The sequence below is a fragment of the Botryllus schlosseri genome, chromosome 14, assembly GCF_051294905.1.
Source record: "Botryllus schlosseri isolate E-star chromosome 14, Bs_hap1, whole genome shotgun sequence".
Lineage (NCBI taxonomy): Eukaryota > Metazoa > Chordata > Ascidiacea > Stolidobranchia > Styelidae > Botryllus > Botryllus schlosseri.
In genome coordinates, this window is record NC_137249.1 from 19,809,226 (window position 1) to 19,824,823 (window position 15,598).

The 15,598-nt window shown below is 40.7% G+C and overlaps 1 protein-coding gene and 1 long non-coding RNA gene across 3 annotated transcripts in view; both read left to right on the forward strand.

The window, feature by feature from the left end:
- Positions 1-6,274: 6,274 nt before the first annotated feature.
- Positions 6,275-15,598, forward strand: part of LOC145455809 (uncharacterized) — a 47,402-nt gene continuing 38,078 nt past the window's right edge. Inside the window, exon 1 of the long non-coding RNA XR_013920424.1 lies at positions 6,275-6,363. This is a non-coding gene — a long non-coding RNA (uncharacterized LOC145455809). The remainder of the gene's footprint in view (positions 6,364-15,598) is intronic.
- The window catches only part of LOC145455762 (NAD(+) hydrolase SARM1-like), a 32,554-nt gene continuing 24,877 nt past the window's right edge, over positions 7,922-15,598 (forward strand). For both annotated transcript variants that reach the window (XM_080333754.1, XM_080333755.1), the window contains exons 1-4: positions 7,922-8,201; positions 11,116-11,228; positions 12,789-12,970; positions 14,386-14,494. In XM_080333754.1, the coding sequence (XP_080189880.1) occupies positions 8,108-8,201; positions 11,116-11,228; positions 12,789-12,970; positions 14,386-14,494 (498 nt within the window). In that variant the 5' untranslated portion in view covers positions 7,922-8,107. The remainder of the gene's footprint in view (positions 8,202-11,115; positions 11,229-12,788; positions 12,971-14,385; positions 14,495-15,598) is intronic.

Consider the following 15,598-nt stretch of genomic DNA (forward strand, 5'->3'; position numbering starts at 1 on the left):
CGCGCTTAAGTTGGTCATATTATATATAAGAAATATAGATTATAATATACGCATGTTGCCTTCAGCCTGCAAGAAATGACTTATCGCGACTAGCCGTCGCACAACTCCCAACATTTCAGAAGCCTTTCCCAGATAATTTGGGAGGATTATCGTGCTTTGTGGTGATATATCCTAATCTCTGTAGCCGCACAGGCAATAGCCTACGTATGACAATTAAAGCTATGCTTGGGTAACATGCTATTATTCAAAAACGTGCGCGACGATTCTGGAGACCCTCATGTGGCGATTGGACCCCATCCTGACAGACTTCAGGAACGTTTGTGGAATAAATATGCCACAAGCAATGTTCATTAATATATGGCAAACCCTTCCGCTCTCATTGCATTCCAGGTGATGTTGTCTATCTGCAGTTGTAGTGCAAATTATATTAACTTACATATCGCGAGTTCGATTTCATTTTTAGACAACCGTTATACGTGTTCATTTCATAAAATAATAGCGCATTGACGACCACATGGGTTGAAATTTGAAATGATGCCAGCATCGAATGGAGATTACCCTACGAATATTGACAGTGCAGGAGTTACTTTGGGTTGGGTATACGCGATATTCACATGATAACCAATTTTGTCACCGCACTCTTCAGTAGTGATTATAAATCAATGTCCTTCAAAATTTCTGCTCGGTTCAGCTCATTAATAATTTCAACATTTCCAATCACCACTCGACTGCGATACAGTCAAAAGAAAGTCAGATCTTGAGAATTATTGAACCACTATATATTATAACGACCTCGCCTTCCGTCACATGCCACCTCATTTAGTCGTTTGTCCTTTTATGTTATAGCTTACTTTTAATTCAGTGTGATGTGTATGCCTCCCTTTTACTTCCCCTATAGGCCAGTGGTTCTCAACCGGGGGGGGGCGCGAGAAATTGACAAAGTGTGTATGAATTCTGACTAAACATGTGTTTCACAACCATTCACGATTGTTGAAGTTGAAACTTATCTCATATTAAAGAAAGCTCGCCAAATTCAAACTCCAGCAGTTATGCTCAATGGAGGATAGGCTGATTTCAACTTCATTTGAGCAAATTTTTGATATTCTTTGAAGATTTAGAGCAATTCACAAGTGTAAGTCATACAACAATTCATAACTTTGGCAGTAGCCTAAAGCTCGGTGCGCTGGAAAGCAGTTGTTAATAGCTGGCGAACTGCACTGCCTAAGACAAACTTAGATGCAATATAGGTTGCCCGGTTTCGCCCTCAATTAGGCTACCGTAAACCAACACAATCTAATTCAATTCCAAAACTGATCAAATTTAGCATGGCAGCAGCACAGAACGACGTCGTGCTCTCTGTAGCACTACAAGCACTAGGATTAGTCTCAGTACAACCTACCTTGGAATAAAATGATGTCCTGTTCAACGTTTTTTGCTATTTTCAAATAAGTTTGGGGAAATTTGTCAGAAATGTTAAAGACTCATCAACGGGAATGAGGATTAAACTTTGCGTAAGACCATATATATACTATTAGACCGTTGATGGGCAACCTGCGGCCGTAGAAGGGAATTATAGTATGTGTTGGCGGCCGTCGACATGCAAATGAAAATTACGAATTATCTCCTAAATGTTTTAAGAGATTTTAATTAATCTGGAAATCTGCTTCACGCTCTGCGCTATTCAACATAACTTAATTTTTCGATTTTGATATAGTAGTAGGCCTACCCTTCTCAATATGAGCAGGAATCGGGATCGTGAGCTCCTCGCAAATAAAATTTGTTGATCGTACATTTGGACGATCTCAATATATTTCCACTACCGATACAATCGAGAATCCTGATGGGGGTCAAGAAATAACAGCATGCTACAACAATTGGCCAACCCTAAGATGTATTATCATTTATAACTTAGCGTAAATTTTCGAAAGCACTCCCTCCATGAACCCTGACGGTAAATCTGATCACATGGGCGGAGAAAGGATAAATATTTGAAAGTAATATGTGATACCATACTGCTACTATTAATTACAGAATTCATTCGTGAATCTGAAAAATTTACGCGCTCGGCGCGACAATATGCAATTCCACCAACTATTCATAACATTTCCACTCGCGATGTCGGTGCGTACAATAGGCCGTTGTGAATAGTAGAACAGTCCGAAGTTCACCGGGAATGGATATGGACAGATTAACATAGGTATTTTGCGGCAGTTAGTTCATTACGGCTATGCCCTGGAATGCGACCTCATGCTACATAAGTAATCGAAATGCGGCCGAGATTAGCAAAAAGGTTGCCTACCTCTGTATTAGATGATGAGCTCTTTTTGACATGACGATAAGTGTAGGGAGGGGGGGGTCAGGGGGCCGCAACTTTTTTGACCATCGCCAAGAGGGGCGCATGTCCGAAAAGGTTGAGAACCGCTGCCCTAGGCCCTCGGGCGAGTGTCTGGAATCCATCATACTACTCCAAGTCGTTTTGACACCTTCCTATCTAGCTTAATTGTATCGCAATCCTTGTAGCCTATTAATTTGATGAAATTCCTAATAAACTGACATGAATTAAAAAGGAGTAGAAATTATGGATTCCATTGATGATTATATTAGGGTTTACCATACGTCCTCATTTGAAAGGATTTGTGTCAACAATATTGGTTCTTCCATATATTATTAAATGGTTTTGATCCTCTTTCCGCCCACATGATCAGAGATAGCGGCAGAGCTGGTGGAGGTTGATGACTTCGAAAATGCAAGTAGCGAAATTGTAGGCCTACATGGTTAAGTAATGTTCATGCACACCGATAAGACTATTTATCAGCCTGATGCTGGCGCGCATGCGCACTGCATCACTGAGCTAAACACCACACGTCCGGTGGCTTCCAATCTTTTGTGGTCGCGACTGCATCTCCAATTTGAAAATGTCCCGTGGCCAAGCTCAAAATTCGATGAGTTGATTCCTAATTGAAAGTAGGCACATTTCTCCAGACTTATCTCACGGCCTATTTTGGAAGCTGATTACGACTCTATGAATATACCGACAAGATAGCGTAATAGCGAAGCGTCCGGCTTCTTGATCGATAGGTCGTGGGTTCGGTCCCCGGCCGGGTCAGAGCAATGACCTGATAGTAACACTGGTATCCGTGACTTCCCTGCTTGGCGCTCATGCATTACTGGGATAGCATGGAGGGGTGGTGCATGACTTAGAAAGCCGTAAAGGCTAGCAATTCCTTGTCCAGCGGCATATGCATACCATGAGTGCATGGTGTGCACAGATCGTGTGTATGTGTATCATGAGTCGGTGTATATGCCGCAAAAACATCGATAAGGACTAAAAAAACTACGTCCTTTCCTTAAATAAAATAAACTACGTCCTTTTATACCGTTATCTTGTAGGCCTAATCGCGATTACAAGTAGACTTGTTCTTGTAAATGAATATTATTTTTATTTATTTTTGATCGCAGTTTTTGCGAGGGTGGTAGTCTACATATTAAAACAAATATATGTGATACTAAATCACGTGCGGTGCGAAGAAAAATTTGATGTTGCATAAATCTACCCAAAAGTAATATTGTTTATGCATATTTACAAAAAAAATTATGAGCTTATACTTGAGTTACTTCAAGCCTTCAAAACTCCTGACATTTAGGCATCGTTCAGATATTCCTCCGGGACGCAGTTTTAACAGTGAAATTCCGGACATGTCCGGGAAATTCTGTACGTATGACAGCCCCACTCTAGATTATGGACAACTGTGTCGACCCTCGTGTGTGGAGCATCGGTGTGGATTACCCACCTCAAAATAAATACTTCCGAAGCTTTCCAATTGTCTATGCAATTCTTATGGAAGCCCGCCATCTGCGAGTTGGGTCTGTGACATATTTTCAGTTTTTAAATATATATTATAATGTAATTATATATTAAACGCTTTAAATATGGGTTGTGACGTAAATTTTTGTTTGCAACCTTCAACTTGAATAAGTTGGCAATCCTTACACCACTGTGCAATGTGGACCTGATTTAGGGTTGTAATCAAGTCGCAAGGTTACGAGTCACAAGTCAATCTCACTTTTATAGTTTTGACTCGAGTCAAGTCGATTCATTTTAAGTTCACTACCGCGTCAAGTCCAAGTCCAAGCCAGTTAGTAGAGGGTTGAGTCCGAGTCGAAGCCATCAATATTCAGGGTTCACAGTTTTCAGTTCAATCCGGTCCAAACCCACTTTTTTCAACTCTGCTCGAGTGATGTAGAATGGTTCGCATTCATAATATACTATCATAATTTTCCTCAGTCTTTACAGTTTCTGGCCCTATTTTCCCGGTATCAGGACTGATAGACGAAAAACCAATCATTGACAACTGTTTTACTGTTCTTCGAACTTACAATAGAAGGAAACGTCTGTCTTGGTCGTCCCAGACAGTGGTGGCCTTACGAACGGGGGGGCCCTGGGCGAGACTTACCGGGGGGCCCCTATAAGTCAGACATGGGGTAATCGCGATTAGTAATCGTAATCGATTACGACGATTACAGCATTTTCAAGAAATCGTAATCGCAATCGATTACATTCGAAAAAATCCCGAAGTAATCGTAATCGTAATCGACTACTTCCCATATTTAATCGATTTTTTTTGTGAAAGAACGATTACTTTATTATTTGTACAAGGACTGTGACATAAACTGAACGCTCGTGAACAAAGAATACGTATTACACCAGTTATTGAGAGCACAAGCGTCGGATTTTCTAATGCCACTGCTCATTATTACGTCAGAGGTAGCCCTTTAGCTTTGCTCGTCTTTGCGTGAGAAGTGTCCAGTCCACACATAGTAAATAGATATTCGGTGTACATTAGTGTGATTGTAAGAAAACCCATCGTGCTGTAAATCGGGTTATCAATACATTTCAGACACCACTACCTCGCAACAGGATACTTAATCACCTCTCTGCCTAAGCAACTTGTGTATTGAAGTTTGGTTCTGCTTATATTTAAACTATAGAATGTAATAGTTCTAATTCTATAGTTAAATGCAGTTTCAGTTTTGCTGCTTGGCGAGCAGTAGGCCCATATGGTACGAACCTACACCAGACAAAGGCTTGAAATTTTGTACTCGTCAAATAAAACATTACGGTTTCCACAACGGCGCATTAAAATCAACAGCTGCTGATATATATCATAACTGAGGTGTTGGTTTGCCGTTTTCGTAATGACAGCCTGCATTACATTATCTGCATTAAGTTGAAGGCAGAATTTTATGTTCACTTTCTCTTATTCTCATATTATTCTACTCAAAACGGGCGCCAATCACTATTTCGAAATTTTTTACTGAACATTTGGACCTGCCGCCATAGCCATCGGCTTATATACCATGTTAGCGTGGGTTAGAATCAGGATAAAAACCGCAAAAGTTTCCCCCACCCAAATATTGGTCTTGTGCCCCCCATAGAGTAGTCAATTTTGAAGTTGAAGATTTAATTTATTCAATAATGTGGGTAATTGCATTACATTGCATTTTTATTCCTATCTCAGCGCCCGATGGCCAGATTAACCTGAAGAGCAGGGGGCGCGTAATTCATAATTATAACATCTGGTATCTTGCAATAATTACTTTATTGTATGCTTTTAATTCGTGACCTCCGGTCTGTTATATTGCCAAAAGATATTGATTGTAGTGGCCCAAACATATCAGACTAAAAGAAAAACTTGCGTGAGACGCACTCACGAATTGTCATGTGTAATGCTCTGTGGGTGCCCGGGTGGCATTTGCGTCGTGGGCTCAGATTAAAAGGAATGGACTGTTAGTCACGCCCACCCAGCGCGACTATTGACAATGGACACATACCCTAAGTTTCCGCCAATGTCGTTCTTTAGTAGCACACTTCGTGGAGTCTCATGTTGGCCGAAACTGCATATGTCTTTTGATGTGTCGAGGAGCGGTATTGAATGGCACCTAATTGCCTATTACTATGAATGATACATGCTTTATTTCTTGAGGGGGAGACGTATGCATTTCGAAATCAATCTATCAAGACTTCTAGAGACATTTAAATCGCAAAGCTCAAAGAGAATTTCCAAGTTAATGAAATCTCTCGAAAATACTCTATAATTTCTGTTGGTTTACGAAATACTTTTCAGTAGCCTACCCTCCAACCACGCTCCCCACCACCGGGGTGCGGCAGTTATGGACCTGGCAAGAATGCAAAACGTTGTGTGCGATAAACCGTCCTCTATAAAATGGGCAATGGGTACATTATGACGTAACAAGGAAATGTCCCATCTTTTGGAAAGACAGTTGTTATATCATTAGGCCTATTCAGCGCAATCCATGTATTATCTTCCAATATAACTACTACGATGCAAAGTAAATGTAATCGTGAGTAATCGTGATTACTTTCCCAATGTAATCGTAATCGTAATCGACTACTTCCTGATTTTGCTGTAATCGTAATCGTAATCGTAATCGCGTGATTCAGAAGTAATCGTAATCGCAATCGATTACATTCATGAAGTAATCACCCCATGTCTGCTATAAGTATCTAACCGTAACTTATGGGGGGCTCCGCCCCCCAGACCCCCCTTTTCCCGCGGTAAGGTTTAGCTGCTGGATTCGGCTATGTCTACTATTGTATGTGTCTAAGGATAGACTACATCAAGACTAAGTAATTCTACCGCATGCAGAGACGTGATGATCATCGGGATATGGGACTGTTCCAACAAATGCACAGAGATTTGATGATGATTGACACATCTGTACGGAATCATATTCTTGCTTGGTACACGGATTTCCATGTTTATTCGTTATTATCTTTAAAAAAAGCGCATAACCCGAATAGGGGGGCCCTTCGACCAGGGGGGGGGGCCGGGCGACCGCCCACCTCGCCCACCCCAAAAGCCACCACTGGTCCCAGTCACAAGACTTGGTTCGAGTCATGCACAATAGGGTTACCACACCTCCTCAAAGTAGTTTTTTTCAGTTTTGATCAATTATCTTTTATGATTCAATGAAAGTGTCCTCCTTTTCTGATTCCAGAATATGGTAACCTTATATTTGAGTATGCATCATATCTGTGTGCCATTTTCTACTTCAACTTAAGGTAGTCTTGGAAATCGCTTATTTTACTTGTAATTGAGCAGAATTTGACGGCGGTAACTCTACTTCTAATCATCATCATCATTGGTTTATTAGCAATTTTATCAGTTCAATACACCACAAAAATGCGATACAATGAAAAGACAGGAAGATGTCGAAGCGACAAGGAGTAGTCTATGGAATCTGACACCCACCTTGGCCTAGGCGATGTAAAGAGGAGGCATGCACACTGAATGAAGGTAAAGAAGATAGTATAGAAAAAGAATGCGACAAGAAATAGGGCGGCATGTCATGGGAAGCGAGATCGATAGGTCAGTCGTGGTCCGGTAATCTTGAGGATGGACTGTATTTATTTAGTAGTAATTGCTTGTATTTCGACTTGAATGTGGACATGCTCGTCGACTGTCGGATGGCCGGCGGGATACTGTTCCACACATCAGGTCCGGCATATTTGATGGAGCGATGATCTTTTCGGTCGATCATATGATATTTGGACGACGTGGACGCGCGTGTGTTGTACTTGTGCGCTTTTGATTCAGAGGTAAAGAAGTCATTGAAATATTCGGGGCAACGACCGCAGTGAAACTGATACATGAACTAATTGAGAACCAACGGCAACTACTTCACCATCTCTGCTTATTACGGTCGAGAGAGAGAGAGAGAGAGAGAGAGAGAGAGAGAGAGAGAGAGAGAGAGAGAGAGAGAGAGAGAGAGTTAAGTAGGAAAGTTGTGGTTGTGACCTTCTATGTGTTATAGGTTGCCACCACGCGTTGTCAGTAGTGAGTCGATAATTTCAATCATAAATTGAAATTCCTGCACATTCAGATGCATTCGTCAACATCATAGTAAGGTAATGAATGTTGTTTCTCATGTTGCATTATACTTTCAGCATATGCAGCTTGAAGGAGTTACTGTTTGAAACTTTAGTTGAATAAGTACTTTTCCCGGTGGGCTGGTGGATATCGTGAAGAAAAGAAGGGACAGGCCCGTTCTCTTGCTGTGGTAATTTCTTGGATAACATGCCATCATGGCTGACAGGGGATACCGTGAACGCGACTACGATAACTCCTCCAGTTCGGATATACTTCATAAAAAGCCTAGCCGCTCCTTCAGTATGAAAGGTAAATCATGACAATGTGATCCTATACATTATTAATCCAGCGAATTCAGCTCATAACGATTTCCATTCTGGCATTCTCCACTCCCCAGGCCGTGGTAGATTCAAAAGCTCCAAAGAGTTTGATATTTAGGCTCGCAGATGTCTGAACGGTCCATTGTTTTGTCTACTCCTTGTAAAATATTGGGCGCTTCTTCGTTTTACGATCATGACAAGCCAGTGTTCCCCCATGACACCAACAAATGTTTCCCATGAACACGAACAAAAATTTATAAACGTCTAAATAAATTGTTTTTTTCCTTGGGAGAGACGGATTAGGGTTGGGGGAGGTGGGATATTAGGGTTACGTGAGGGGGATATTAGGGTTGAGGAGAGGGGAGATATTAGGGTTGGGGGAGGTGGGATATTAGGGTTGGGGGAGGTATGGATATTAGGGTTAGGGGAGGTGGGATATTAGGGTTAGGGGAGGTCGAATGTTAGGGTTAGGGGAGGTGGGATATTAGGGTTAGGTTAGGGCTATGATTAGGGTTAGGTTAGGATTAGGGGAGGTGGGATATTAGGGTTAGGATTAGGGGAGGTGGGATATTAGGGTTAGGTTAGGGTTATGATTAGGGGAGTTGGGATATTAGGGTTGAGGAAAAGGGTGATGTTAGGGGAGGCGGGATATTAGCGTGTGGGAGAGGGGGTGATATTAGGGTTGGGGAAGAGGGGGATGTTAGGGTTGGATATCATGTCCCTAACCCTCTTCTCCAACCCTAATATCCCCCTCTCTCCAACCCTATATCCCGCCTCCCCTAACCCATCCCGCCTCCCGTAACATCACCCTCTCCCTCAACCCTAATATCCCACCTCCCCTAACCCTAAGCTAACCCTAATCCTAAGCTAACCCTAACCCCTAATATCCCACCTCCCCTAACCCTAATATCCCGCCGACCCTAACCCTGATATATCCCCAACCATAACATCCCCCTCTCCTCTAACCTTAATATCACCCCTCTCCCCAACCCTAACATGCCCTCTCTCCAACCCTAATCTTCGGATACTCCAACCACAGCATCGACCCTAACCCACCTCCAGCTCTGATACCCTCCCATCCCAACCCAACCCTAATATCAATATATCCACAGGCAGAAATCAAACAATTTATTTAGACGTTTATAAATTTTTGTTCGTGTTTATGGGAAACATTTGTTGGTGTCATGGGGGAACACTGGCTTGTCATGATCGTAAAACGAAGAAGCGCCAAATATTGCCCTCATGGTAATATACGATCAACAATGAGACTAATGTTTAAATTGACAAGATGATGTTACGATTGGTAATATGGTATCTAACTACACTATCGGCCGTTCGATTATAATCCACTATCCCTGTATATTTTGTCAGTGTTTTCGCTGAACTGTTTTTTGTGCCGGTTTCCATCCAATTCATCCTCAAATATCCATGTTCTTACTTTCAACATGAATATTTCTACCAAATTTACTCGCTGAAGTGATGACGTACATCTACATGTACAAGCTAAGCTTACCAGTTTCCAATTTTTCAATCGATCGGTAATTGTTTCAATTTTCTTTACAACCAATTATCCTAAAATCAGGATTGTATCGTGTGCAAGAACTTTTATTTCTCCCAGTAATAATGCAATGAGTACGTTCCTGTCCTTTCAAATATTCACGAGGATGTTAAGTTGTGAAACCAGTATGGAATCGGTGTCCAAGGCACGCAGGATCACGCCGACTTGGTCGCCAGTTGCACGCGGTCACGCCGTCACGGGTCGTTGATTTCATTAAAAAAAAAAATGAAAAAAGTCAATGTTCTCAGCCACCCCGAATGCTATATTCCAGTTAGTATGTGGTATAGGCCTATAATGTTTTGACCTAATTCTCAAGCCAGGATCTGTTGATTACTGTCTGTTGGTAAAGTACTTGCACCTTACCAGTTGCTAACCATTAGCATCTGATCTCCTGTCACTGGCTTAACACAGTCATTTGAAGTCAGTAACCTTGCTTGTCACGCCGCAAAGTTGACTCTGTCACGCGAAAAAAGCTTCTATCACGCAGGATTTACTTCAAAAAAAGGACGGAGATTCCAATCAGTCAAGATAACGGCTTTTGAAGGTGCAACAAAATAAAATCATATTCGTATGATAAATTACCAATTGTCCACCCTTCTTTGCACATTGACATAGGCGCCGCAAAAGAAGGCCCGCGCGGTGAGAATAATGAAAAACTTTCAAATTCCTTCAAAATAGTTTCTATAAGTTCACATATACATAATGCGGTGTCCAGTGCAAATATGGTACATGTGGAAGTGTAGCCATGTGTAACAGTTTAAAAGCGATATTACTCAATGATGCTGAGCGTGGCCGCAATCACTGAAATCTTTCAACACTTTGAATTTGATATCATTGGTACGCTATAAGTCGACTATAAAAAAATAGCACTGAAAATCATACTCCACCTGTCTCAGACCTCATCTAAAGGCCAAGTGTTTGATCAGATATGTATTGTGACAAGACTAGGCCCATATATCACCATAGGACAGGCACCTCATAACTAAAAGAATCTATTGTTTTATTTATAAGATGTCTATACTATACTTTCACGTTATATTGCCGCTATAGGCTACTTCGATTGGTCCATATGCACAGTTCACATATGGTAGGCAGTCCTGCTTGGTTATATATTGACGGTGATCAGCAGATAAACCTCTTGAGGAAATTTGCTGCATGGACAATATTCGCATATTGTTGCATCATCTGGCTCCAGTGTTCTACATTCTCCATGTCAATTCCCTTCCCGGAAAATAAAGTGCTCACGATAAAAAACACTACTGTGGCAATATGTTTGAAAATTGCGCCCAGCTTATTGTTAAATATGGGTTTGAAAGTCCTATTTCAATGTCTTTCCTTTCACCAGGTCAAAAGCCACCTGAAGTCAGATTGCGATCGATTCTTTCGAGAGCTCTCACCCATTTTTCAAGGGCAAAAGAAGACGAAGCGTGCATGAAACATGTTCGGGAAATGTGGGAAGTAAGTTAGATTTAAAGCATATGTACTTTTGGAAACTAAAAAAAATTCTTTGGCTACCCCTACCACTATGTGTAAAGTCCAGTAGTTAATATTACTGATAAGTCTCCCTAAGTCCTCATCACTGATACCACTTCCTAATAAAATAGTGTGACTTGCAACTCCTAGAAGGCCTATGTGCGGCCATGACTTTGCAGCATTCATGTGTGGCCCAAATGTCAAAAAGGTCGCACACCTCTGGGGCCTGGGCTATAGCATTAAAGTCTGATTTGTAGATATGGTGAAATTAGGAACTGATGCTACTCGATTCACAGCATGATGTCTGTGTATATTATTGGCATACAATATGTGTAGGTTATTAAGAGAAATTTTGTATGGAGTTGAAAGATCTTATTAAAATTCAATTAAAAAATAGTTTCATGCCTTTAATCAGGGTTAATGGCAACAAGCAAAATGGTAGCTCGGTTTCCAGTGTTAAGAGAATTGAGTGAGGAACTGGATGGTTCCAAACAATCTTTTTTGCCATAAGTCAGTGTAGTGTAGGCTATTTTATTGGTACTTCATGAATTCCAATCAACAATGATATGCAGTTTGATATGTAGTTTGATATGTCTTCTACTTGCGAAATCTGACAACATTTGCGAATGAATTCCTACTTTGTTTCTTAGAATACAGGAGATGCTGATACTATTGCTTCACCCTATGTGATATTATTCAATTGTGAACTCAATTTTGCATGATTTGATTCAATTTTAGTGCAAAGCTACATTATGTTACACTCTCGACCAAGTTTGGCCTTTTTATGCTGGCATGCATAAATGGATACTTTCTTAAATGCGCATAATTTATTATGTACGAATACTCCACTAGATCACAGAGGATTGAAGTCATTTGTCAACATGTCTATTGCCTAAGGCTAGTTATTGCTGATACACAGATTACCCACAGCCTGGTAGGCATGTTGTTTAGGTTGAAACAGGTGTTCGACTGAAAATTATCAATCAGACTTATTTTGGAGGTATTCAAAGCCGCCTCTTTTGCGGCCACAAGAGATTATCAAAGTGTACTGTTGGAAAATATTCCTCCAGAATTGCAACTTTGATAGGAGTGCAATAATTACACCAGAGAGGTCAAACGATATCCTTGATCACAACCGCAAAGATTGAGTTGGCCTGCAATTAAAATTTAATAATTGTTATAATTGTGACATATTTGCAACAAGGCATATAATGGAACATTTCCACAGTCGCTGCAAACATAACTGCTTGGACAATATCAATGATGCAATAGCCTACAACTTATCCTGAATGAAGATGTCAGAAATTAATCCTGATAACAATACTTCTTTAATACATAATCGATGCACGTTTGGTACATTAGTTCCAGACTAATAACTATATACCTTTTTGCAACCGCTTAATGTTTCACTGCCTCAAATATTAGAACCCAGATCAACTGTTTTCGACCTACAGTTTTCGAAGCGGTTGTGAATTCCTATCCTGTAGTATCCCTCAACTCGAGCGTCTTCACCCTCTTCTACTTTAAAGTCTTCTGTTCTTTCAGGTTGTGGAGGCAGCTTGGCAAATCCCAGCCATCGGTCGAGACCTGGCCTATGAAATCAGCGACACCCTACGTCGTGAGAAGGTTGTCGAATTTTTGATCGCAAACATGGAGTTCGGTGGGCATTCGGGATTGCGACGCGAATGCGCGAGGCTGCTCAGTCAGATTTTAACTACAGATAACAGGTAGGCTGTGACATACGACAGTTGCATAAGGGTAAGATTAGCTTTGGTTATTTTATATGACCAACTAACATAGCACTTCTGTTTTGAACAACATGCTATTATGGCAATTACTGCCTTGTGTTGCTGTAAGCTGTGCGATGTCGCAATTAACTAGGCCCTATTAAAATTGTCTAAGCAAATTGCCATTGTCAGGATGAATTCCCCACATTTATTACAGATTGTCAAGGACTTGAGATTGGTGATGATGACCTGATTCACCTATCAACGTAGGGTTAGGCTGTAGCCTATGGGTAACAAAAGACACTATGCCTTAATGCTGCGGTATGGCAATTAGCTACAATTAAAGTGCGAATTTGCTGACTGTTTCTAATGACACAAAAACAATGACCATAGGCTATTACTTGAGAATAGGGCATTCATGCCACCCTTGACATCTATCCATGCATTTCAAAACCACGGCTTATTATAATAAAATGATGAACTATAGTAATATACATATACATGCATTACCGTACATTTAATTCAAGATCATCCACCATATAGTACATTTATAAAAGTCCTTCAATTCCCAATGCTATGGTTAGATCACTTGGAATAGTGCAAAATGTAAATAATCACTTTGATGACTCAGAGACCATTAGCATCCTAGCATTTATCATGTAAAGATTTTGACTCCCAGTGATAAATTAGCCCATATCGTCGCTGGTGTACTTTTGTTTACAAAAGCCTTGGAAATCAACAGTGCTCAAATATATGTGTCGTAAAGTCATACCGGAAGAATGTAGGCACGCCTTTGAAATTCTGAATTAACTCATTTTGAACCAGATAATGAAAAAGATTGAAAAAATATAGATATAGACATGACAATGTTTGGATAGTTGTGCAACTGTCAGAGATGATATGTAGGCACGTTTGGGTTGGCCATTAATCATGGTTACACATCCACTTGTGCATTGTGACTTGCTTAATTGGGCATTAATACATACATACATTTGGCGTCGAGATTGCAAAATATTTGCCCACGTTATATATGATGTGATTTTAGTGACAGAATCACTACCTGTTCCGACAATAATTTGGTCTGAAGTTGATTTTTGTCACGAAATAAATCAGTGAAACTTTGCCACAATATCTCCGATTTATGAACTGCGTTAAAAGTCTTTTCTTGTAGAGAACAGTAAATTCTGCTTGCCCTTCTTCATACCCTCTTGACCAGCAGATTCTGGAATTCGCCTTGATATCATGACAGTTTGCACAACAGTTTTTATATCATACTGGTTTGTGATCGCTGGGTCACTGGTCAACCTCTCTCTTAAATGAAGCTAGATGTAGATTTGCCGAAATAAAATCTTCAAACACCAACAATCTATCCCGATAAAGGATAATTAACAGTATCTGCTAAAATATTTTTGCAGGCATTACGTTTCCAAAAGTGCATTACATATCTTGACCAAATACACAAAACTACGTGAAGATATCGATTTGGTCAGAATTAACATGAGCATTCTTGAATCATTATTCAAGGTGAGTTGGGTTGTACCTATGCGCATGATGTTGGTTGTTTCTATTTGTGTGTCATTTTATAATAATATTCAATGTCTTCATATTTAGTTCTTGATCAACACTTGCACACTTTTCTTAAAGCTGATCAATGTTGCTGTTTTTTGCTAATATGATTAAATTATTTAATGCTGTGTGGTTGGGCGACAGAACAACTTGCATGCAATTCGTTCCACTTATTTATTGTGTGAACTAGTGCGGAGCGGATCGACAAATTCTCTGGTCCGGCTCCGATCCGGTTGTGAAATTCTCTGGTCCGGCTCCGATCCGGCTCCGGCCGTATCAGGAAAATTACTGATCCGGCTCCAATCCGGCTCCGGCCAAAAATGAAAAAGTCCGGCCAGAAATCCGGCCCTAGACGGCATAGATGAGCATGGATTAGGATTAGGTTTTGAAAAAACAGTATTTGTGAAATTTTGTCGGATTTGGATTAGACATTTTTTTCAGAACGGATTTCGATTGGATTTACCTATTTTCTGGGAGATTGAAATGTCGTGTGGCGAATGGCGACAAACTTTATTCAGATCAGTTATTAATGTACTTATGGTTACTAAGTTATCTTGAATCAAGTGAATCGTTGGTTGGGAAAGAAAATTTTCGAATCCCTCTGTTGCATAAATTAGTATATTTTCTGAATTTCCAGTTGGAATCGGATTAGGATTGAACATGGACTTGAATATGAAAAAGATATGGATTTGGATTTGAAGGTTCGGATTTGGATTGGATTAGGACATAGAAATTTCAAATCCGCTCATCTCTGCTAGACGGTGCGGGGTTCCGTGAATTGATAAATATGGCTCGTTTGTTTTCGCACTGCCTTGGCGGTTACTTGCGTGTGGTTGATTGGTAGTTATTTAGTTATAAAAGTCATGCTTATCCATAAAGATTCCGGCCGTATCAAAAAAGTAGTGATCCGGCTCCAATCCGGCTCCGGCCGTAACAGAAGAAGTACTGATCCGGATCCGGTCCGGCCAAAATCTGGCCGGATATCCAATCCGGCTCCGGTCCATACTCCGCACTAGTGTGAACGCACCCGTCATGTAGGTTGCCTAGTTCGGTTTAATATTT